The 25798-nt window shown below is 38.3% G+C and overlaps 1 protein-coding gene across 1 annotated transcript in view; it reads right to left on the bottom strand.

Moving 5' to 3' along the window:
- LOC306876059 (syntaxin-binding protein 5-like) overlaps positions 1-25798 on the bottom strand; it is a gene marked incomplete at its 3' end in the record, with an annotated part of 142608 nt that overhangs the window by 71799 nt on the left and 45011 nt on the right. The window contains exons 3-4 of the mRNA XM_079426957.1: positions 5886-5967; positions 2078-2178 (exon numbers count right to left, since the gene is read on the bottom strand). Of these exons, the coding sequence (XP_079283083.1) occupies positions 2078-2178; positions 5886-5967 (183 nt within the window). The remainder of the gene's footprint in view (positions 1-2077; positions 2179-5885; positions 5968-25798) is intronic.

Below are 25798 nucleotides of genomic sequence, written 5' to 3'. Positions count from 1 at the left end.
CTCTATCTGACTCATTAAACTGATCTTTTGTGATGCTATGCCTTAAAGACTTCAATATAAACACCCTCTTTGTATATGAAATATCAGCAGCTTTGTCCTGCACTCTCACACAAGCTGCATGTTTGTTGTCAGATCCAACATAGCCTCACTGCATTGTAATATGTTCACAAAACAACTTGTGCTAAAAGATGACATACTGTACAAATGACCGTGCTGCTAGAATGCTAAAGTATCATTATGAGCATTCATCATCAATATGCTATCAAATGCATTTCTGTTGAGGGTAAATCAGTTAACTTTCTCTCTGGATCAAATATCACAAAAAAATACATTTTCTTCTTTGATTCTTTCTTTCCTGTTCCACAGCAATCAATACAGTGATAAGAAGCCACATTTGGACAAGGTCCTCTTACACGTCAAGTGATTAGGTGGTGAAGGAATCAACAAAAGAAAAAAGAAAGAAAAAAGAATGAAAGACTGCTCATGACTTTCTCTTCAAGGTCTCTCTGTTTGTACAGAACACATCAGTTTCTTTGTTAAAACTTCCTGAAAGGTTTCTATACTTCTATACAACTCCAAGAGGCCATTACCCATAACGCAACTGTCACATTTCACAACTCTGAATGAGAGCGACATTTATTAGAGCTGACCCTGAGTCATTCAACAAGGGAAATAGAGTAACAAAAGCAACATTAGTCATACCTAGTGGGTCAGTTTCCATTACGTGAATAGTGCACAGTTTGAGAAGCTGGGGAAGAGTCATCATAAGAAAATTAAATGAGGGCTTAAAATACTGAGTTTTGGTCAGTAGTTAAAGATCTCATTAAATGTTTAACCACTCAAATTTCCATTTCAATGTCATTATATTTCTAACTAAAATAGGTTGCTACTACCTTTGAAGGGATTGTTCACCCAAAAATAAAAATTATTTATTTAATTACTCACACTCGTCGTTCCAAACCCCTAAGAGCTTCGTTCATCTTCAGAACACAACTTAAGATATGTTTGGATGAAATCCGAGAGCTTTCTGACCCTCCCATAGACAGAAATGCAACTGCCATGGTGTTGCTGACACAGGAGCTGGCGTTCTGAACCCGGATGCGCTGCGGCTTGTTTGCCAGCAGAATAATTCACACGCATGCACCATGGTACTCTCATGAACTGTGCGTAAAGACTGACATGGAAGAGAAGAAATTGTTGAATAAAGTCATTATGTTTATTTTCTTTGTGCACAAAAAGTATTCTTGTAACATTATAACATTACGGTTGAACTGCTGATATCACATGGACTATTTTATCGATGTCTTTACTATCTTTCTGGGCCTTGAACATGTCAGTTACATTGCTGTCTATGCCGGGTTCAGAAAGCTCTAGGATTTCATCAAAAGCATCTTAATTTGTGTTACGAAGATGAACAACGGTCTTACGGGTTTGGAACGACATGAGCGTGAGTAATTAATGACAGAATTTTCAGTTTTGGGTAAACTATCCCTTTAAGGCTGTTACAAACTGCTCCAGTAAACACCTACATACAGAAACATTTTAAACATTTTAAGTGCTTATTGCGTAGAAAAAAAAAAAAAAAACATGTGGTCTTTAAGATACCTAAATGTATGCTAATGCGTTATGTAGGGTAGCATATAGTAAGGTTAATGCTATATTTTTTAATGATGGATTTATCTTTTTATTTAATAAATACTCTATTGTGCCCATTGCATTTTTTTGAGAAGAAAATCCTCACGTCTTGCTCAGAAACAAACCAGAGGATAGAAGACGGGAGCTACAACATTTTACAATATTGAGGCTTGGCTTCACTCTGTAGCCTTGAGCTATCTGTGTTTACTTTATCACATATTCATTCTGACCAATGCTCTGCAGCCTTGGGCAGTCAGCAACTTCAAGTTGAAATACTGAGATGGATTCTCACTTTCAATGTAAAATTAAAGAAAGGAAAATCTTATTTTTTATGAAATCCTTGAGAAATTAATTTTTGACTTGATATATTATGTGTTCTCTGTGCACATGCCTGTAAATTTCTGAAAAACACAATTGTGCACGGTATATAAGCTCTACTCACCGCTCTCTGTTGAATTTGAGAGAGTGTAGGATAGCCGGACGTCGCTGTCGCAAATTCCAGAGATGCAGCGTGTCGTCCGCACAAGCTGTGACCAGCGCCCCCTATGAACACATAAGTGTAACAACAACATGCAATCCATGCAATGAGTTGGTAAGTTTACACCCACTTTAACACTCAAAGAAAGTTAAATTAAATTTATGGCGCTTTAGACACACACTTTTATTTTTATTTATTTTTTTAGGTGTCAGTGGCACGGTTCGTGGCATCAGCCATTGTGATTTTTCATGTGACAAAATATTATATTAAATAAGTCAGTTTTCTATTTGTGACCTAAAATCATGTGATTTATATAACATTGAACCTAATACACACCTTGAATTGCTTGTATGTCTAAAGTGTGCTTCCACTTCAATGTCCTAAAATTCACTATCTATGATGGGGAAAATTATGCAGTTTACAATGCATCTTCCAGGTCACAAATGAAATATGAATTTACTCATATAGTTGCCAGGAAATGATAAACCTTAATTTATTCTGTCACATCGATATGTTTCAGTCTGTATAACTTTGCTGTTTTCTCATGCATTTCATGCATATTTCATGATATTAAAGTCCTCCTTGGATAGAGACTGGAACAGTCTGAAGAGAGAGAATTGCCACAAGTAATGCTGTGCTCTATGTATTACAAGACTCAGGAAGGTCTTCATGGGGACAGAAAGAGGGAAGAGAGCAAAAAAAAGTTTCTAAAAGTAGAGTGTTAAAAATCACTTTTACATCATGCCTGACACTGTCAGGATGACAAAGGTCTTTCAGACTCATTTTATCTGGAAGCCCTTTATAATTTTGAAGCCAGTATCTAATTTCCTTTTCAAATGCTGGCTGCAATGTTCAGGCAGCAAATAATACATGACAAACCTGGAAAAATTAGTTACATTTCATGTCAGGGATGAGAACATTTCAGTATTAATGTTAACTCGCTTTGTCAAATCACTGGCTAGTTTGAGGGTGATCCTGGATCAGCAGGAAGTCTCTAAACACTTTATCTTCTTCATGACTTTGTGGTTTTGTCTCCATCTTTGTTCTTTCTCAGTGCATCCAGATCCATCAGTCAGGTGACTGAAAACTGTGTTTCCATGGAGATGGTGTTTAGGTAAACACAGATTGCACCAGCACACCAAAGGACAACAGCAGAGAAAAACAGATGTCGAGAGGGAATTTTAGTTGTGCCGTGTCAAAGTCAATGTGAATTCCCATTTGCGACCCATTAAAATTCCATAACTTGATATTTTCCAAGTGAAATGGGATATTCAGCAAGAAAATAAATTGTACACTTCAGGATTTGGTTAGATGTAAAAATTAAACCACTTAAATAATATAATAATAATAATAATAATATATAAATATAAATATGGGATTAAATAAAATAAATTGAAGAGGAAGTATTACAATTTCTAAAACTATAACAAATAAAACAAAGCTAAATGTGCATATTAAAAAAATAATAAAAAAATGACATAACAAAATGACTAAAACGTATTGAAGATTAATAAATATGAATAAATACTATAATCATATATAAACAATACTAAAAATAACACAGATGAGAGTTTGCTAGTTTGGTTATTGGCTATTGTCCACTAGTCTGCATGGCCTAAGTGATGTCAGCAGGAAAGGAAATCTACTTCAGAAGATAAAGTTACAAGACACATTTTTTTCTTTGAAATATGCAATGATGAATCACATTCACGATTAGATCAGGGGCGTGCATTTAAAAAAAATAAAATAAATAAATAAATAAAAGTTATTTTGATTTTATGCTCACTTTAAGGCAGAGGAAGATTGTGAAAATTAAATTACAGTAGAATACTAATGAAATTATGTGTTGTAATCCACAATAAGTGGTGTGGGATATATTGTACGAATGTAACCATTTGGTTAGTGAGGTAGCATCCCTTGTGCTGACGAATGTTGTTTACAGCACTAATTTAGTGTTCTTAATAAAATCAATATGAATGAAGACTGAATCCCTGAAGTATAATATCTAAATAACGTACCTCAGGATAAAATGTCAAGAGTGTGTGCGCACAATATTTGTCCAATCAATTCCTAGTCTCTCGTCTCACTAAATGAGATGATTTTCAGTGTCTGCTATAACATCTGCGTCTTATTGGGAACAATTCATCATGATATTCCGAAGAAAAAACAAATGTTTGTCTTTGTCATTTTTAATCAAAGTGTTCTTTATTTTTCAGCTAATATCATCATCTAGACAAAGTAATGCCAAATATCTATCTATTCATAATTTTAGGCTATTATTTTCGGTACGGTGATACAACTTTTCTTTTTTGATATCTCATTACACAATAACAGAACACAATAATCTAATGTTGGTTAATATTGCTATAAAGTGCCCCTATGATGGGTAATGAAAGGTTCATATTTTGGTTTTGGGAGTCCACAACAACAAGTCGACATGCATGCAAGGTCAAAAACACTTTCATTGTCTTATAATATGCATTTATTTTTACTTTACTTGCATTTTCCAAACCCCTCCTTTGTGTGACGCTAATCTGCGGTGATTGGTCCGATTGGTCTCATTTCCATTGCATCATGCCTGTAATGCCTGATAAAGCAGTGTTTGTGAGTGCAGTGCTGCTTTGTGTACAGCGTTACCGGGGAAACAGATATTTTTACACTCCAAAAGCAGCACCTAGTGGCAAAGAATGAATTTTCATTCAGACCAATGCGAAAAGACCAACAAGTGGGTGGGCAATATGCTAATGTTTCTTGTTGACATCAACATGAAACGGCTTGGGATTCGTTTTAAAAACAACTCCTTTCAATGATTCAGAGTCGACTCTTTCTTTTGAGAGACAATAACTTTATACACAGTGCACTTTCAGATTTAAAACTTTTCAGGATGTTTTCATTCACTTAGAGATGTGTTACACACTGCATGAAAGGGAATTTTCAAAAATCCGTAATAGGGGCACTTTAATAAATAAAAAAATCAGCAAGTAACAAAGCTTTTAAAAAGAGTTAAATGAACACTTTGGAATGCTGTAGGGTTCTGTAGACCTTAACCGGCACATCCTCAGCACCATCTCAGTTCTCAGCAGGTAAGAAGCTCAAATAAATCTGGCCTGATTCCTGAGGCAAAGATTTCATCATCTCCACAACTGACTGCAAACTCAGATTCAGGTCTGGCTCCACTTTTCACCAACCCATGAATTCCCGGCGGATGAAAAAACCTGCCCTAAATGTTTTCTCGTTGAATATACTCCTTCACTCTGAAAAACATCCCATTACAAAAGTAAAATGTCTCGCAAATGCCATTTTCTTTTGACTTCAGATGTGCTTATATGGGCTTATAGAAAGAAGACAGAAATAGATGGAGATAGTGGAGAGCGTACCTAAATTGCTGTAATCCAAAATGGCCACCATGGCAACTCTCCCACTTTCCCTCTTTTGTTAACGCACTAACTTCTCGTTATTCATGAGATGGTGCAGCGCGTGTGCATAAGAGCGAGACAGAGAGGCTGAGAAACATTCAGCACTTGACACGTCTGATGGGAAGTAATGACTGGCTGCATTAACACCAGAGGGCTGAGAGGGAAGGCGGCTCTTGACCTAAACGTATTCCTCTGCAGAGCCGAGCGTGCATTTACACACACACTCTGTCTCATCCCAAAATACAGATTAAAACACGTACATATGCACTCTGCCCTCCTACGTGCTTTCTACATATGCTGCGTACATGAAAATATGCTGTAATATATGTGTGCCTGCAAGTGTGGGTGTTCGGTACCTCGTTGATGAGAAACTGCAGTTGGAGAACTGCCGCCCCACTCTCATGCTGGCAATGACAGTCCACTCCTGGCCGTCCCAGACTGATGACATCAGAGAGTTAAGGAAAAGTGGACAGTCATTTACAATGAAACTTTGATGCTTCAAGGTTGTACTTTCAACACTTTCCATACAGCATTAAAAGCTGGATTAATCCGATAGACAGCATAGCGACCCAAGTTAAAACTCTCTGAAGGACTATGCATGAAGTTTGAAAGCTCAAAAAAACTCAAACCTAGTTTGGTGTGTGTGTGTAACAGAAAGAGAGAGAGATTGCAAATCTGTGCCACAAGCTAATGGAGTCATAAAGTGACATTAACAGCACTGACTCCAAAATCAGCTCGTCACACTGTTTTAAACAGATCTTCCTGTAAGAATTTGCTTAATGGTTTATCTCAACTGTCCACACACACACACACACACACACAAAGCAATCGATCACAAGACAGTTGGAAAGGGAAGAGCACGACGCCATTTGTCTCTCCTCTTATCTAAACGTGTGTACACACAGCTGTGTCCGATCAATAAAAAACAGGTAATTACAAAGGAGGAAAATGCTTTCATGACAGAAACAAGGTCAAACTCATCCAATATCATTCAGACCACATGCAGAGGTGGTTTATATAAATATCTACCTGTATAGTGTATACACTTTCTATTCATCAAAGAATCATAAAATAAAAATGTATGACAGTTTCCACAATAATAAACTGTTCTCAACACTGAGAATAATAAATGCTTCTTGAGCATCAAATCAGCATATTAAATGATTTATAATAAATGATTATAATAAATGATTTCTGAGGGATCATGTGACACTGAAGACTGGAGTAATGAGTAAATTCTGCTTTGCCACCTCACAAATAAATTGAAGTTTAAAATATATTCACATAGAAAAGTGTTTTATAATAAAACAAATTACAATATTACTGTTTTTACTTTAGTTTTGGTCAAATAAATCCAGAGATTTTTAACAACAGTGAACACCAGTATAAACACCAGTATGAACGTAATTCAGACTGAGACAGTACATCACAAATAAAAAGAGAGTTGAGTCTCCTTTAGAGTTCAGGTACAAGTCAATTTGCTGCCTTTTTTTTTTCTTTTCTTAGTTAAGAATAGGTTGCAGCTCTTAATTTTGAACTCTCAAAGTGCATTAGATAGAATACTTTAACTTTAAAATGTACACAATATTTTCATTTTTTTCATTTGCCTTTTTTTTTTAAATATCACACTAAATATCGTATCGTGGACTTCATATTGCAATATTATCGTACCGTGAGATTTTGATATCGTTACATCCCTAATATATATTATAACCCACAAGGGTTATTACAGGCCTACACCTAAACCACAAATATAAATGCACAGCTATAGTCTAGGTGATAACAAACAAGCTTGCAGTCTTGCATCCATCAAACAGTAAACAAGCCTTTACATTAAATTATATTAAAATGAATGCCTGCCAAATGCATAAATGTAAATATATTGTAGAACTTTGTCGAAACAAGAACACACACACACACCTATTAACAGGACAGCACATTCTGGAGAAATCTGTGTCCGTAAAATGAATTAACGACCAGCACCGCGCCCAAGCATCCTGCTCTGCTCTCCTTAACGTCTCACGAGACCCCTAAAACGAAGGATATATGTGTGGAAAAATCTGGACGTATTCCAGAACAGGACTTTACTGTGGATTTCTTATCACTTAAACATAATTCAGCCAGAAACAGGACAAAGACCTCTGACACGATTTCCTGACCATTAACACATAAATTCAATGATATTATCAACCAGGAGAGACGGTTTTACAACCGACGTCTGAGCTAAGGAAATCTCCAGATCTTCAGAAACGTGATATTTTCATGTTTCAGACAACTCTGCTTTAGTTCTCCTCACATTCCAAAGGAAACGCGCCTTTTCTTCTTATTAACAGACAAAGAGACTCAAATCTTGCTTAAGGATTCCAAAAAGAACAAATTATAATTGTTCCTGCTATTAAAGCAGTATACTCAAAAGCAATATATACAATATATTTACAATATTTATTCAGGTTATCCCGGCAGTGTAGACGCTACTTGGCATATATCTTCTTCGTCGTTACGTATGTGTGTTTGAGCGCCCCCAAGTTGTGTTTTACTGTAACTTCAGACACGTGAGCAAAGTTCATACAGTCACACTGAAAGAAAAAGACAGAACTTTCTAGAATAAACCCCTACAATCAATAATAAAACATCTAGTGATTTTGCAATGACAGTGGTTATTGATGATGGACACTCAGGAAAGGACTGCCGTTACAGCGTGTGTGCGTGAGTGAGTGGATGTTTTGAGGAGGATAGGTCATAGGTATAATTGTTCTGCATGCTTGATTGGCTCTTAATTCTGCTTAGTTAAATTGCTGACAAACATGGGTGTTCAACCCACATGTTCAGGAATCAAGTTGTTCAGTAGTGCCTGGGATAGAAATCACCACTGAACACACACAGACCTATGCACAAACTCCAGATTAAACCATGTGCTTTATATATCGACTGCACAAATGGCTTGCTAATAAGATGAACATCCACTCGCAGATAAACCACAGGCTCAACACAGCTACACAGCCTCTATAAAACATCACTTAAGAGATTTTTTCCTGTGCCCCACCAAGTATTTTTAACCTTGTTTTTGAAGATTCTATAAAGAATCTTGGTTATATTTATGTATTTGACAGATATACAACCCGAATTCTGGAAATGTTGAGACATTTTTCAAATTTGAATAAAATGAAAACTAAAAGACTTTCAAATCACATGAGCCAATATTTTATTCACAATAGAACCTAACAAATGTTTAAACTGTGAAATTTGACAATTTTATGCACAAAATTAGCTTATTTCAAAGTTGATGCCTGCTACGGGTCTCAAAATAGTTGGGAAGGGGGCATGTTTACCATAGTGTAGCATCTCCTCTTCTTTTCAAAACAGTTTGAAGACATCTGGGGATCGAGGTTATGACTTTCTGGAGTTTCGGTGTTGGAATTTGGTCCCATTCTTGCCTGAAATAGGTTTCAGGCTGCTGAAGAGTTTGTGGTTGTCTTTGACGTATTTTTCGTTTAATGATGCGCCAAATGTTCTCTATAGGTGAAAGATCTGGACTGCAAGCAGGCCAATTCAGCACCCGGACTCTTCTACTACGAAGCCATGCTGTTGTAATAGCTGCAGTATGTGGTTTTGTATTGTCCTGCTGAAATACACAAGGCCTTCCCTGAAACAGACGTTGTCTGAAGGTGAGCATGTATTGCTCTAAAACCTTCATATACCTTTCAGAATTCATAGTGCCTTCCAAAACATGCAAGCTGCCCATACCGTATGCACCCCCATACCATCAGAAATGCTGGCTTTTAGTGACGTGACATGTGGCCAAGTATGGTAACCCATACTCGGAATTAGTGCTCTGCATTTATCCCATCCAAAGTGCACACACAGCAGTGAACACACACACACTGTGAACACACACCCAGAGCAGTGGGCAGCCATTTATGCTGCGGCGCCCGGGGAGCAGTTGGGGGTTCGGTGCCTTGCTCAAGGGCATCTCAGTCGTGGTATTGAAGGCTGGTTATTCACTCGCCCCACCGACAATCCCTGCCGGTCCTGAGACTCGAACCTGAGACCTTTTGGGTTACAAGCCCGACTCTCTAACCATTAGGCCACGACTTCCCAGCAAACTTTTTTGAACTGAACGGTGATAACACACAGGAAGGTCTCCCTCCTCTTTAGCCGGGAGGATACAGCGTCCATGATTTCCAACAAGAATGTCAAATTTGGACATCATCTGACCATAGAACACTTTTACACTTTGAAACAGTCCATTTTAAATGAGCCTTGGCCCACAGGACACGACGGCGCTTCTGGACCATGTTCACATATGGCTTCCTTTTTGCATGATAGAGGTTTAGTTGGCATCTGCAGATGGCACGGCAGTTTGTGTTTACCGACAGTGGTTTCTGGAAGTATTCCTGGGCCCATTTAGTAATGTCAATGACAGGATCATGCCGATAAGTGATGCAGTGTCGTCTGAGCACCTGAAGACAACGGGCAACCAACAAAGGTCTCCGGCCGTGTCCCTTATGCACAGATATTTCTCCAGTTTCTCTCAATCTTTTGATGATATTATGCACTGTAGATGATGAGATTTGCAAAGCCTTTGCAATTTGACATTGAGGAACATTGTTTTTAAAGTATTCCACAATCTTTTTACTCACTCTTTCACAGATTGGAGACCCTCTGCCCATCTTTACTTCTGAGAGACTCTGCCTCTCTACGACATCCCTTTTATAGCTAATCATGTTACAGACCTGATGTCAATTAACTTAATTAGTTGCTAGGTGTTCTCACAGCTGAATATTTTCTAAATTTCTTGCTTTTTCAGCCCTCTGTTGCCCCTGTGCGAACTTTTTTGAGACCTGTAGCAGGCATCGAATTTTAAATGAGCTCATTTAGTGGATAAAAGTGTAAAATGTATCTGTTTAAACATTTGTTATTTTCTCTGTGTTCTATTGTGAATAAAATATTGGTTCATGTGATTTGAAAGTCTAAGTTTATTCAAATTAAAAAAAACGTCCCAACATTTCTGGAATCCGGGTTGTAGATTGCCAGTTATTTTTAATGAAAACCTTACATTTAATGCACCGAATTTACATTAATGTCAATGTATCGATCTGTTAGCTTTTATGACTTCCATCATCTTTTTTTATCAGCTTACGTACTGTTAGCTTACCTACTTCTAATGTACGCAATTTAAAATGTATGTTAGCGCTTTACCCCTATAAAGACTACTGTATCATATTGATCAGAATCAGAATCCGAAAGAGCTTAATTGCCAATGCATGCGCATACAATGAATTTGTTTTAGTGTAATAAGCTTCCTGTTTACAGAGACAACAATGACACACAGACAATAAAAATAAGATGAGAATAAAAAATACACATATGTAAATATAAATACACAAAAATATTGAAAATAAATAAATAATATGAAAAATAAAAATTATTATTATTTGAAAAATTATTTATATGAAAAATAAATAAATTGTATGTATTGATGGACATGTTTCTAAGGCCTCTAAATAATAATAATAATAATACTTAATAAAGAAAAGGAAAGAAAAAAAAGGAAAATACCTTTTTGTATATAATCACTGCTTTGCATGTGAGTGACAACTGCTATTTTTAGGCATTTTATATAAGTAGTCAGCTATGTTATATGCTATAGAGATTTCATTGATTTACATTAAAAGCTAACATAATATAATATTACTTTTTGACCAAATAAACAGAAAAAAAAAACTGCACCAAATTACTTATTTTGCCTTGTTTGGGCCTTTCAATAAAACTGGGTTGTTTTTTTCCCTCATTGAATCTGAGCTCCATACATTTATATAAAGGTTTTATAAACATTTCCATTAATTTTTTTTTTTATTATTTCACATGTCAGGGTTTAGGGTTGAAATACCAGTTACAGGGTTGAAATACCAGTTTGCCAAGCTAACAGCAATCAAATAAAGAAACACAATTATTTAAAATCCATATGACCATATTGATGATCGAGCTGCTTCTTTCTACTTATACGGATAGTTCAACCAAAAATTAACATTTTGTCATATTCTCACCATTATATTGTTTCAAACCTGTTGATTGTCAATAATTATGATTGCCATTCTTCTATAGCTACCGTAAAAGAATGTTAGGCAAGTAAATGTATTGCATAGAAAACAATATACTGATAAACTTTTTTGTGTGATACAGAAGAAAGCATGTCCTACAAGTTTGGACCAACATGAGGGTAAATGATGACAGAACTTTCATTTTTGGATGATCTATTCCTTTATAGCTCCAGCCAAGGCTTTACGAGGTTCAAAACGACCACTGAGAGATGTTTTGGTGGTGAACAGTTCGTTAGATTGATGTTTCCATTGTGAAACAAGGCTGAAAAGAAAGATACATGATCGATGGAGGAAGAGGAGAAAGATGGAGTGAGCTAGGAGATGTTGAATAGAAAGACTGGTGACTCAGACCCTTAAAAGACGGGATGGAGGAGCAGAGTTGAAACCTAGAGTGAGGCAGGAGGTGAAAAAGAGAAATGAGTCAGAGAAAGAGAGAGAGACTTTAGCAGGTTTGAAATGGTGACTCAGATTGAGTAGGAGAGAGAGATTGAAAGGAAGAGTTGAAATCTAATGGTGTCCATGTCATAAAAGCAACAAACGCACAAATACAAGGTGCCATTTCTTGACTCATGCTGGATTTGTGCAATTTATACACTCTCAAGTCTATATATTTTCCCTTCATTTTCCAACATTAATCCCCCCCCCCCCCCCCCCGCCTAAACAAAAATACCCAAACACAGCCCTAAACCCTAAATCATATATACATTGTTTTTTTCTTTTGGACATTTCTTATTTTTATATAATTATATTTCCCTCAAAACATAATTTGATTTTATATTTTTATACAGATTGTCTAATCATAATCATCACACAACTGTACTGAGGACCCATTCACAGTGATACAAATGCATTGTTAGATGTCCTACAGAGCTACAGACTTCCTCCGCTGATATAAAGAGAAAATTATGTTTATGAACAATATGACAATTTACTGAGCATTCACAGCAAGAGAAATGAATCAGTCAAAAGGGGTAGAATTATAGATGGAATAATTGCAAGCAAGATGGTTTTGCAGAGAGAGAGAGAGAATCTGTCTAAACTATTCTCTCATGAAACTTTACGGGGGAAAAAACTATCGCTAAGAGAAGCAAAGCACATTTCATTTGTTTTCTTTCTCTTCTGCAAACATTTCTTTCCATTGTTGCTTATTAAAAACACTGGCATTACTGTAGCCATGCTAAATTATAGAGCAAGCTGTTTTCAGTGGGTATCCCCCAGTCAAATGTGTGAATGTCTGTGAGAGAGAGATTTTGTGACAGCCACTGTGAGTCTGATTGTGTCTGGTGACATTTCACTGGTGTTTGTGCGAAGGATGCTGTCAGTCAGTGCTCAAACAATCAATCAAAACACAAAAACAAGCCCAAATCTGAAAATGCATAATCATGTTCTTCACTTCTTCATTGCTTCAGGAAATATGTTTCAGAGTTTCAGAAAACATCTCAACAATATCTCTCAACCATAAATTCAGATACCTCAATATGAACTCAAACATTAAAAGACTAAATTGACAGTAGTTTTATCTAAACTTCAGTATTCATGTTAATTTTACAGCCCAAAACATTTTGTGTCAACAGTTTTATAATAAAAATATGAGAAATATACAGTGCTGCTTGAAAGTTTGCGAACCCTTTAGAATTTTCTATATTTCTGCATGACTATGACCCAAAACAAAATCAGATTTTCGCACAAATCCTGAAATTAGACAAAGAGAACCCTATAAAAAATATTTCCTTTGTCATTTATTTATTCAGGAAAAATTATCCAATATTGCATATCTGTGAGTGGCAAAATTATGTGAATCTCTTGGATTAACAGTTAATTTAAAGGTGAAATTAGAGTCCATCTGTGCAGAGATGTTTTCAGTCAGTGTAATGACTATCAAATGTCAGTACGTGACCCGTTTTATTCAAAGAACAGGGATTTATCAAAGTCTGATCATGTTTGTGGAAGTGAATCGTGTCACGAACAAAGGAGAGATCTAAGGACCTCAGAAAAAGTGTTGATGTTCCTCACCAGGCTTGAAAAGGAAAAAAAAAATCTCTAAACAGTTTGGACTCCACAAATCCACAGTCAGACAGATTGTGTACAAATGGAGGAAAGTCAAGACCAATGTTACCTTCCCGAGAAGTGGTCGACCAACAAGGACCACTCCAAAGCAGAATGTGTAATAGTCTGCGAGGTTGCAAAAGTTCCCAGGATAACTTCTAAGCAACTAAAGCAACCTTTCTCACATTAGCTATAATGTTCATGTTCTTGAGCCCACCATCAGGAGAATATCAGCAACCATGGTGTGCATGGCAGAGTTGCAAGAAGAAAGCCACTGTTGTCCAAAAAGAAAATAGCTTGCTAAAGATCATGTGGAAAAGCCAGAGGACTATTGGAGAAAGGTTTAATGGATGAATGAAACCAAAATAGAATTTATTGGTTTAAATGAGAAGCTCTTATGTTCGGAGAAAAGAACACACTGCATTCCATCTTAAGAATCTCATCCCATCAGTGAAACATGGTGTTAGTATCATGGCTTGGGCCTGTTTTGCTGCATCTTGGCCAGGACAGCCTGCCATCATTGATGGAACAATGAATTCTGAATTATTCCAGTAAATTCTAAAGGAAAATGTCAGGACATCTGTTTAAGAATGTCCTGACATTCCCTTCCATCTGGGGGAAGCCGTGGCCTAATGGTTAGAGAGTTGGCCTTGTAATCCAAAGGTTGCGGGTTCGAGTCTCCGGCCGGCAGGAATTGTAGGTGGGGGAGTGAATGTCCAGCGCTCTCTCCACCCTTAATACCACGACTGAGGTGCCCTTGAGCAAGGCACCGAACCCCCAACTGCTCCCCGGGCGCTGCAGCATAAAATGGCTGCCCACTGCTCCGGGTGTATGTTCACGGTGTGTGTGTGTTCACTGCTGTGTGTGTGCACTTTGGATGGGTTAAATGCAGAGCACGAATTCCGAGTATGGGTCACCATACTTGGCTGAATGTCACTTCACAAGAACAGCGTCTCTAGAGAATGTGGGTCATGGAGCAAGACAACAATCCCAAGCACACAAATAATTCTACCAAAGCATGGTTAAAGAAGAGCAAAGTTAGTGTTTTGGAATGGCTGAGTCAAAGTCCAGACCTTAATCCATTTAAAATGTTGTGGAAGGACCTAAGCAAGTGTTCATAGGAGGAAACCCACCAACATCACAGAGTTTAAGTGGTTTTGCACTAAGGAATGGGCTAAAACTCCTATATGTTAGTGTGCAGGACTGGTCAGCATTTACAAGAAACTTTACCTTCAGTTACTGCAGCAAAAAGGGTGTCACACCAGATACTAAAAGCAAAGATTCACATACTTGCGCAATGCACAGATATGTAACACTGGATCATTTTTCTCAATAAATAAATGACAAATAAAATATTTTTCTCTCACTTGTTTGATTTGGTTCTCTTTGTCTACTTTCAGGACTTTCAGAAAATCCGATGATGTTTTGGGTCATATTTAAGCAGAACTATAGAAAATTCTAAAGGGTTCACAAACTTTCAAGCAGCACTGTATGAGACAAATGTGATTGTTATTTAAATGAACATTAATTGAGAACTCTTGAGCAATGAAAGAGCAATTTGTGATTCACAAAACTTTCCTCTGGATTATTTTATTAGCTGTGACATTGGTGGATTGACGTCGGATTATGTGAAGGGTCAGGATTAGGGTGTCAAAATCATTTTCATATATGTGAAAAAGATTGAGTTCTAAAAATAGAAAGTCTGTTCAGCTTATCCGTAAACATTTTATTTTCCTGTTATGTAAACAGATATGAGCCCTGTTACCTTTTGAAATCAATTAGACATGCAGAAGTGAAAAAGCCATAGGGTTTGCGTGTGTAGGTGTTGACATGTGATATCTCAGCTCTAAACTAATATAGTCATCATGGGGAAGGTTATTATTGTAAATGAACACCCCATAATGGTGATATTATGCAAATTTTACCTTGCTGGCTTCTCTCATATGGCTGTGAATTCATGTGCACCTGCATGAGTGTCTTGTGTTTTTAATTAAACAAATCACTATATTTTTTGTGTTACCATGGGAATACTGTAGTATTCTAAGAATGACCTGTAAATACCATGTTACATGAATATGTTAATCACTTACATTTATGCTTTTGGCAAATGCTTTTATCCAAAATGACTTACATGGCATTCAGAGTACACATTTGATTATTTCATGCCTTCGTTGGGAATCAAAACCATGGCTTTGTGTGCCTGTATCTGAATTCAGAAATGCATTCTGTATCCTTCTGTCAGAATGATTTCCTGTCTCCCTCCATATTGTTTCTTGTCTAGTTGTTCCATTTATAAAATGGCAAAATGGGAAATATAAAAAACAATTACCATTGTTTTCCTCAGGTGATCTGAGGTCTGATCTATATCACAGAAATAAAACTGATCCACTGGAATATGACTCGCTCAGCAGTGTTTGTCCAATCTGACAACCGCACTCAAAGATAAATAAATTCAAGTGTTTATTATGCTGTATTGATTATTGGTGACAGGAAATAATAAAAAAAGGGCAAATCAAGAATGACCCTGTATCTGAATGTGCAAGCCTCTGTGCTTTCATACTCGATATCCATAATACAGTAGCCAAAGAATACGCAGATGACACAGCATTTGCTGAGATTCTAAAATGTGCAAGCAGTCAAAACTTTTCTATCCCACAAGACCACATGACCTGAGAAGCCAACTGAAAAAAAGAACAGTGAGCTGGGCAACTCCTTTTAACTGTAAATTCTGAAAGTATCAAGAAATTGTTCCTTGTGATTCAATTAAACTTATTTAACAGCACTTGAGCATATTTTGTAATTTTTTCACTATAGGTCAAAAGAACATGCCAAGATGGTGGAAGTAGTACACTACCATTCAAAAGGTTCTTTATTTATTTCTTTATTGAAAGAAATTAAGTTTTAATTGAGTGGCAGTGACAGTAAAGTCTTTAACATGGTTACAAAAAAAAAAGGTATTTAAAAAAAAAATCTGTTCTATTTATATTCTTCAAAGAATCCTGAAAAAAAAAACTGTATCATGGTTTCCACAAAAATGTTATCTTCAACATGGATAATAAAAAATGTGCACCAAATCAGCATATTACAATGATTTCTGAAGGATCATGTGAGACTGAAGACTAGAGTAAAGAAACTTAAAAAAAAAAAAACACATTAACTCTTACCAACCTCAAACTTTTGAACGAATGTGAATAAGAACTGAACACATTCAGCACAGAAGTCAGAGGTTACTGCAGCAACAAGCTTTTAAAAAAGAACTACAACCATAAATATTAAAGTTTTGTACATGTGTGAAACGGTCTAACATCAGCATATCAGAGTCTATCGACCTCGTATGTAAAACATTAATACTCATGCAGATGCTGCTAGCTGACCTCCAGTAAATCCACTCCGATTAATTGTGAATAAGTAATCTTTCTCCTATCTTCTCCTCTCTATGCTGTGAATTATTCAGCGAGGGGTGAGGTTTTTAACTCAAGGACATTCGGTTTGCTATCCAGACTCAAGGGCAGAGTGGATATGAGGGTGTGTGGGAAGCTGTCAGCCTGATTCTTTGAATGTGTTTCCCTTTTAATTTAAGCCTTTCATTGTAATTCTCCGAGTAAGAATAATTGTGCAGATGAGGATGTTGGCACCCTGGGCATGTTCTTCATGCCAGATCCCCAGTTAAAGCTCTTTTTAAATAACGTTTAACGAATGGGCCATGAGGGGTTGTGATGATCTCAGAGAGTTGAAGCATTCGGCTTACGAAATGTCAGCAGGTAACATGATATTTCTGGACTGTGTCTGCGCATTTCTGTCGATTCAAGTTGGCAGCAGCGAGCTGGGCCCAGCGGCATCCTGGCTATCGCTTTTAATTATGATCCCTCATTAGGCTGCGCACATTCTACCGAGCCAGAGGATCCAGGTGTTAACGCCCACACCCAAACCTGCTCTGACAAATGACCTCATCCTCCACTGAAGCCCTTCTGGCTGCGCTGCACACATCTGCCAGACGGCGAGAACGCGAGGATGCTGCAAAGAGAGTGTGATTGGAGACATGTGACCCTGACGGAGCACAGCTTATGCAGGTCTTTAATAATATAGACAATAGGAGGACACAGGTGTTCGTTACAGAATGGAGGAAGCCAGCAGCCAGTTATTGATAGAAGATCCTCCAGCTGTTCCGGTATTAGTGGGAAAAAATAGCTCTTTCATGCCCAGACAGGACTGCTGACCCGGGGCGACACATTCGATTGGTCTGCTATTGCATTTTTGCAGGGTGACATTTTATGGTCCCTTTCACACCGAGAACGGTTGACAATTAGAATAAAGGGCGAGAGGCAATTTGCATACGGCGGCCCATGATGACTGCCAGTTATCTTAGATAGGCATGCTCTTCTCTATTGTTATATATATTTTTTTTATTTAGCATTCTCTAATGCACATGATTGACTGATATGACAGGTCTATGCTGATGTTTTTGACTTGTTCTATTGTTCTGTGCAACTTTTACTAGGTGTGCCTGCTAGAGCAGGTATCATTGTTATTGTTACTATTATTTTAACATGCTTATTGTAACTATAGACATGAATAGCTCAAAACATGCAGCTTGATGTGTTGTGCAAGAGGTGTGTTAATACTTTTTATAAGCAATCAAACTTTTTTTATAGCAACACCCTAGAAACCCCAGAACACCACAGATTTATGAAGTCAAGATTTGTAAAAGCACAATCTTCTTCTGTCTGCTTATCATTATAATTTTAGAAAACAATGATAATTTGGTATATTTCACAGCATGTGTGATTTCTTTCAGCATTTTTCTTGAATTTGATCTGTACATCAGTTCTGTGTTTTAGTTCATCTTGTTCTATTTTCCCATAATACTTCTCTTGTTTTGACCAACTTCTGTTTTCTGGCAAGTTTCATCCTGTACCATCTTAATTACCCTCAGGGGCAGAATGGCTTGTTCCCGTGACAACGGACAGTCAGGCAGCTGCATTGGGGTGACAAATTAAAGACCAAATCGATCACCATGATTACAGTAGAGATAAAAAAACCCCTCTGTCTCTCATTCCTTCCCTCTCTACTACTTCCTTGCATCTGTCTCTTCTCTGCCCTGGGCCGCCTGTTTTTGGGGAATCGGTGCCTGATGGGGCGGTAAATAGCAGTGTTTGTTCACTACGCTCCATTTAATGAGGACAAGATCAAATGAACGCAGGATGATTGCGCTTAAGGGGACGAGCCAATGAAAGTAACATGATGAAGAGAGATGGAGGTAATGAAGATGAGGGGTCAGGGGTGTCCGAGAGCGATCAATAACCCTTGAGCAAATTATTATTGGATTGACAACCTCAGCATGCTAGAGCATGTTAAAAAAAAAATGATTCTGTTGCCCTCTTTCCAAACATGCACAAAAGAGTCCATGAAAAAACCTACACCAGAGAATAACTGTCATTTGCAGTGTCATGTCATTTTTGTGTGTTCACCGACAGAAAAAAAGCACAATGTGACATTCAATATTTTCGATTGACAGCCATTTGTGTTTAATAGACCACAGCAGTGACCTCTCACTTTTTTTGTATATCGGTACGACTGTGATTCAACCATAGGCATGAGGCCACGGAACAAATGCCATAGGTAATCACAGCGTGCCGATATAACGCCATATAGCACGTCTACAAGTATGATATTGCATTTATACAACAGTGCAGCAGCACAAGTTTGTAACTGCATAAGAAACAGCAATGGAGTGTCTTTAAAACCCCTCTTTTTTGTGAACTACTTCCTTATTAATAAGCTTGAAAGCTTATTGTATTACTCTATTAAAAGCTCACTGTATGTATGTGAGCAGAGTATGAGAGAGAGATTGACTGAGCGAGTGTGATTACCTGCTTCTGATACAGCATTCATTCTTCAGCTCAATCTCCTGTTAAGCATAAAACATTAGTTTAAATTTCTGCTCAGGAAAGCAATTTCTTTGTCATACTATCCTTTCATCTGTTAAGGGGGATTTCCGATGACAGCGCTGCTCAGTGCATTTGTTGTCTGCCTCTTACAAGTTTTTGTTGCAAGTAAAAATAACTTCCTTGTTTACAACCCTGTTTCAGTCTCTTTCAGTATAAAAGCCTTTACTGCTGACACACTCATAAAAACAGTCTGTTGTATGTAACTAAAATCTAAAATCACCATCACAAACTCACACGTTTACTATTATTAAATACTACTACTATTAATATAAACTATTGTTTATTGAATAATAATTTTTTTTTTTTTTTAAAACAACAGCCCTCATTAATGTTGCTACGCAAAATTAATTCAGTCAAATGTACAAAGGCAGTGCTCTGATTTACAGTTCTCTGATATTATATCTCATGTTTAACCACTATAGAGACATCAGAGCCAGCAGAAAATTCCAGAAGATCTGGCCAAGGTGACTCTGCTCTTGGCGAGTTCATGAGCACTTGAACGCCTGCTAACACCCTGGAGCTCACATCTGTGAAAAAAAAAATGAAAGCAAATTTTCAAATAGACGTTATCTTTATTAACAAACCGCATATTTGAAGTCTAAACAACTACATTCTTGCCTAAAAAAAACTCTTAAAACTACATTCAGTGACACAAAAACACTATTAGTTTTAAAATTATAGTGGATTTGGGCATCCGCCATGACATTCGCTGTGAGAAATACTGCAAGCGGAGTGATACAAAAGGTGAAACGGTTGGAGTTCTGTTAGTACTAGAGTATCACACTCATCTCAGCCATATATATATACAGTATATATATATTGTGACGAGTCGGCTGCCTCCCCCCTTATTATCATCACCACCCCGTCCCGTATTCGCCGCCCTTCACCAGGCTCCCGACAGGAGTGGGTGTGTGAGAGAGGAGGGGCGCTGAACAGCCAGGGCTGGCGGCGTGTGATGAAGCACACCTGATGTGAATAGAGCCTCATCACCGCCGCTGTTTAAATGCCGAGTGTGCCTCTCCTTGAGGGACCAGTCTCTTCCCCGTGCATGCACACTGGTGTCCTCGTGGGTCCAGGAAGGGAGCGTTGAGGGATTCCCGCACCACCGGAGACGTGAGCTGCCGGACCCATAGAGTATGGATGGAATTCTGCACCCGTTTGATGGCTGACGGGCTAGGATGCTGGGCCGTTCTATCCCCTGGAAGCACCGCGGGCAAAGGATGGATGATGCCGCTCAGAAGAAGCCGCCGACCCACGTGCCCCGGTCCCGAGAGGGGAGCACGTGCGGCCACCAGACGCCGCCCCTTACCTGGACCCTTTCTTCCCGAACACTGCCCTCCTTCACAAGCCCGTAGCACGACGAGGACACCAGATTCCCTGTTTTATTTTGGACACTTTTTACCCCCTTTGGACACTTTATTTTGATTATTGTTTAATAAAAACCTCTCCGAGGCCTGATGCCACGCCCACTGTGTCTGTCGTTTGCTCCTCCCGCCACAATATATATATATATATATATATATATAGTGCTGCTTGAAAGTTTGTGAATCCTTTAGAATTTTCTATATTTCTGCATAAATATGAACCAAAACATAATCAGATTTTTGCACAAGTCCTGAAAGTAGAAAAAGAGAACCCAATCAAACAAATGAGATAAAGTATTGCATATCTGTGAGTGGCAAAAGTATGTGAATCTCTTGGATTAACAGTTAATTTAAAGGTGAAATTAGAGTCCATCTGTGCCGAGTTGTTTTCAGTCAGTGTAATGACTATCAAATGTCATGACCTGTTTTATTCAAAGAACAGGGATCTATCAAAGTCTGATCATGTTTGTGGAAGTGAATCATGTCACGAACAAAGGAGATTACTGAGTTGTTGTACTGAGATGTTGCTCATCAGGCTACAAAAGGTTACAAAACCATCTTCAAACAGTTTGGACTCCACAAATCCACAGTCAGACAGATTATGTACAAATGGAGTATATTCAAAACCACTGTTACCTTCCCAAGAAGTGGTCGACCAACAAAGATCACTCCAAAGCAGAATGTGTAATAGTCTGCGAGGTTGCAAAAGTTCCCAGGATAACTTCTAAGCAACTAAAGGGCTTTCTCACATTGGCTATAATGTTCATGAGCTCATTATCAGGAGAACATTAAACAGTCATGGTGTGCATGGCAAAGTTGCAAGAAGAAAGCCACTGTTCTACAAAAAGATAATTGCTTACTAAAGACCATGTGGACAAGCCAGATGACTATTGGATAAAGGTTTAATGGATAAATGAAACCAAAATAGAATAAATTGGTTTAAATGTGAAGCTATTATATTCGGAGAAAATAACACACTGAATTCCAGCTTAAGAATCTTATCCCATGGTGGTGTATCATGGCTTGGGCCTGTTTTGCTGCATCTTGGCCAGGACAGCCTGCCATCATTGATGGAACAATGAATTCGGAATTATACCAGCAAATTCTAAAGGAAAATGTCAGGACATCTCTTTAAGAACAGAGTCTCTAGAGAACGTGACTCATGCAGCAAGACAACAATCACAAGCACACAAGTCATTCTACCAAAGCATGGTTAAAGAAGAACAAAGCTGATGTTTTGGAATGGCTGAGTCAAAGTCTAGACCTTAATCCAATTAAAATGTTGTGGAAGGACCTAAGCAAGTGTTCATAGGAGGAATCCCACCAACATCACAGAGTTTAAGTGGTTTTGCACTAAGGAATGGGCTAAAACTCCTACATGTTATTGTGCAGGACTGATCAGCATTTACAAGAAACTTTACCTTCAGTTACTGCAGCAAAAAGGGTGTCACACCAGATACTAAAAGCAAAGATTCACATACTTTTGCAGCGCACAGATATGTAACACTGGATCATTTTTCAAATGGACTTAATAAATGACAAAGAAAATATTTTTCTCTCACTTGTTTGATTCGGTTCTCTTTGTCTATATGAAAATCTGATGATGTTTTGGATCATATTTATGCAGACAATTCTAAAGGGTTCACAAACTTTCAAGCAGCACTGTACATATATAGATATATATATACAGTGGGGGAAAAATGATTTGATCCCATGCTGATTTTGTACGTTTTCCCACTGACAAAGAATTGATCAGTCTATAATTTTAATGGTAGGTTTATTTTAACAGTGAGAGACAAATAACAACAACAAAAAAATCCAGAAAAATGCATTTCAAAAAAGTTATAAATTGATTTGCATTTTAATGAGTGAAATAATTATTTGATCCCTACACAAAACATGACTTAGTACTTAGTGGCAAAACACTTATTGGCAATCCCAGAGGTCAGATTTTTCTTGTGGTTGGCCACCAGGTTGCACACATCTCAGGAGGGATTTGGTCCCACTCATCTTTGCAGATCCTCTCCAAGTCATTAAGGTTTCAAGGCTGACGTTTGGCAACTCGAAACTTCAGACCGTTTAATTTCGTTCCCATTGAGTTAAAAACACAAATAAATGCACAGCCATTTGCACTCTGCATCGAAAACATATATATATGAATGAATGAATGAATGAATGAATGAATGAATGATGCATTTATATAGCGCATTTATTGTGTATTGCCGTACACCCAAAGCGCTTTACAATCATGTGGGGGGTCTCTCCTCAATCACCACCAGTTTGCAGCATCCACTTGGATGATGCGACGGCAGCCACAGTACAACGGCGCCAGTGCACTCACCACACACCAGCTACAGGTGGAGAGGAGAGTGTGATAGAGCCAATCAAGTGGATGGGGATTACTAGGAGGCCATGATTGATAAGGGCCAGTGGAGGGAATTTGACCAGGACACCGGGGCTACACCCCTACTCTTTACGAGAAGTGCCATGGGATTTTTAGTGACCACAGAGAGTCAGGACCTCGATTTATCGTCTCATCCGAAAGAACATCGGATCCGAATATGAACATGCTTTTGCACCTCTGATTACTTTTAAGGCTTATTCTCTCCTTCGATCCATGAACGTTTCTCTTAGTTAATGTGCGCAATGTCATCTCACAGTCTCAAGCATCTGTCATAGCAAATCAGCACATGCTGTTGTGAATAATTAAGCGAAGCGTCTTCTCATAGCAGTCTCATGAATAATTTAATAAACACCCCAAAGCATAATGTTTCCACCTCCTTGTTTGACAGTGGGGATGGTGTTCTTGGGGCCATAGGCAGCATTCCTCCACCTCCAAACATGGCGGCGAGATGAGTTGATGCCAAAGAGCTCGATTTTGGTCTCATCTGACCACAACACTTTCACCTAGTTCTCCTCTGAATCATTCAAATATTCATTGGCAAACTTCAGACGGGCCTATACATGTGCTTTTTTAAGCAGGGGGACACTGCAGGATGTCAGTCCATCATGGCGTAGTGTGTTACCAATTGTTTTCTTGGTGACTATGATCCCAGCTGCCTTGAGATCATTGACAAGATCCTCCCGTGTAGTTCTGGGCTGATTCCTCACCGTTCTCATGATCACTGAAACTCCACGAGGTGAGATCTTGCATGAAGCCCCAGACCGAGGGAGATTGACAGTTATTTTGTGTTTCTTCCATTTGCGAATAATCGCCCCAACTGTTGTCACCTCCTCACCAACTTGCTTGGTGACAGTCTTATAGCCCATTCCAGCCTTGTGTAGGTCTAGAGCTGGACTGAACCAGCGGAGACTCAGGAGACACAGAAGAACTGGGTATTACCTCCCCAAACCAGTCTGTTAAGTCCATTTGAAAAATGTCCATTAGTTCCTCACAATATAGTCCAGAGGCTGGCTGTAGCTTACCCTTAGCAGCGGGAGTGTGGACGGGGCTTCCCTCCAAGCCCTCTATCTCCACGAGAACTCCCACGCCGATATAGGGTGTTGCGGGCTCACATTGAATTCCTATTTAGGACTGTTCGCTGGCAGGCGTGCCTTACACCGCTTGCTCAGGCTGGTGTAATAGAATATGCAGTGCGATCAGTCAGGCAAGTGCATAAGTGTGGTCCTCCAGCGAACGGTCAAATTGCTCCAGACATAGGAGCTGGGCGGCTGGTAAGTCCATTCCGGGAGAGGGGAGAAACAAAAAAGAAAGAAAAACGCCCCTATTATTACTCACTTTGAGGGTCTGCTATTCTGTAATGTTGCTGTGCTATTAAAAGTGCACAACGCAGGAAAAATCCAAATAACAGTCTTTTAATGATAAATCCACACAAGAAACAGAAGTAATACAGGAGCAAGGGGTAGCACAACACAAAGATACAAACAAATAATAGCAGACAGGGAACTAAGGAACAGAAAGGGCTTATAAACACAGGTACTAATGGGATAATTATCCAAACACAGGTGAAACGAATGACTAATTAGACTGGGAAAACTAGGTCACAGGGGAGACTCCAAACACACAGATGTGACACAAATAAAGTGGTTTGAGAGTTTAGGAATACTTCCACTTCAGTCACAATGTTTTATGGGAATGGGAAGTCACTGTTATGATCTTTGGCTGTGATTCCCATTTAACTGTGACTTTAACGTTATTTTTTTTGTTTAAAAATCACAACAACAACTTCAGATCTCATGGTATATCTTGAAATGTTTACACTTCAGAACAACAGCTCAGTGGAGAAAATTAATAAATCTATTGTCGTGTGTAAGATATCAGAGCAAATCAGGCAATTTAAGATTCGATCAGAACATTGAAACATGAGGAGCCAAAATTCCACAAAGAGGCCCAAGACAACAGGACATCATAAATCAGATCCCTAGCACCAGCCCGTCTGAAGCAAACCTAACCAACCACCTCTTTCCCCAGCACAGCTTACAACATTAACACAAAAATAAAACTTATTGATAATCCCAACTCAGGAAGGAGATTGTCAAATTTGGGGCAAGTAACCAAGATTGATGGTCAAAGACACACCACATCATAGCCATCACATGAGGAAAATCCTTAGTAGAGACTTTGTTGGGTGGGTTCCCCCCACCTAGGACAAGAACCATACTGAAAGTCCTTCTAAACCCTTTTTTGGCCTTTGTTCCTCAGAACACATTCTCACATCCACAGAATGGCACAGAAACGGCCTCTTTCATATGCACCTAAAATCATCTTAAAAGGACTTATGATTTTAGGACTATAGAAACTAATCATTTCTATGCATAACTTGATATTATGTATGTAACCCACACATTT

The sequence above is a fragment of the Barbus barbus genome (genome assembly GCF_936440315.1).
Source record: "Barbus barbus genome assembly, chromosome: 10".
Taxonomy (NCBI): domain Eukaryota; kingdom Metazoa; phylum Chordata; class Actinopteri; order Cypriniformes; family Cyprinidae; genus Barbus; species Barbus barbus.
This window is presented reverse-complemented; position numbering and strand designations above follow the sequence as displayed.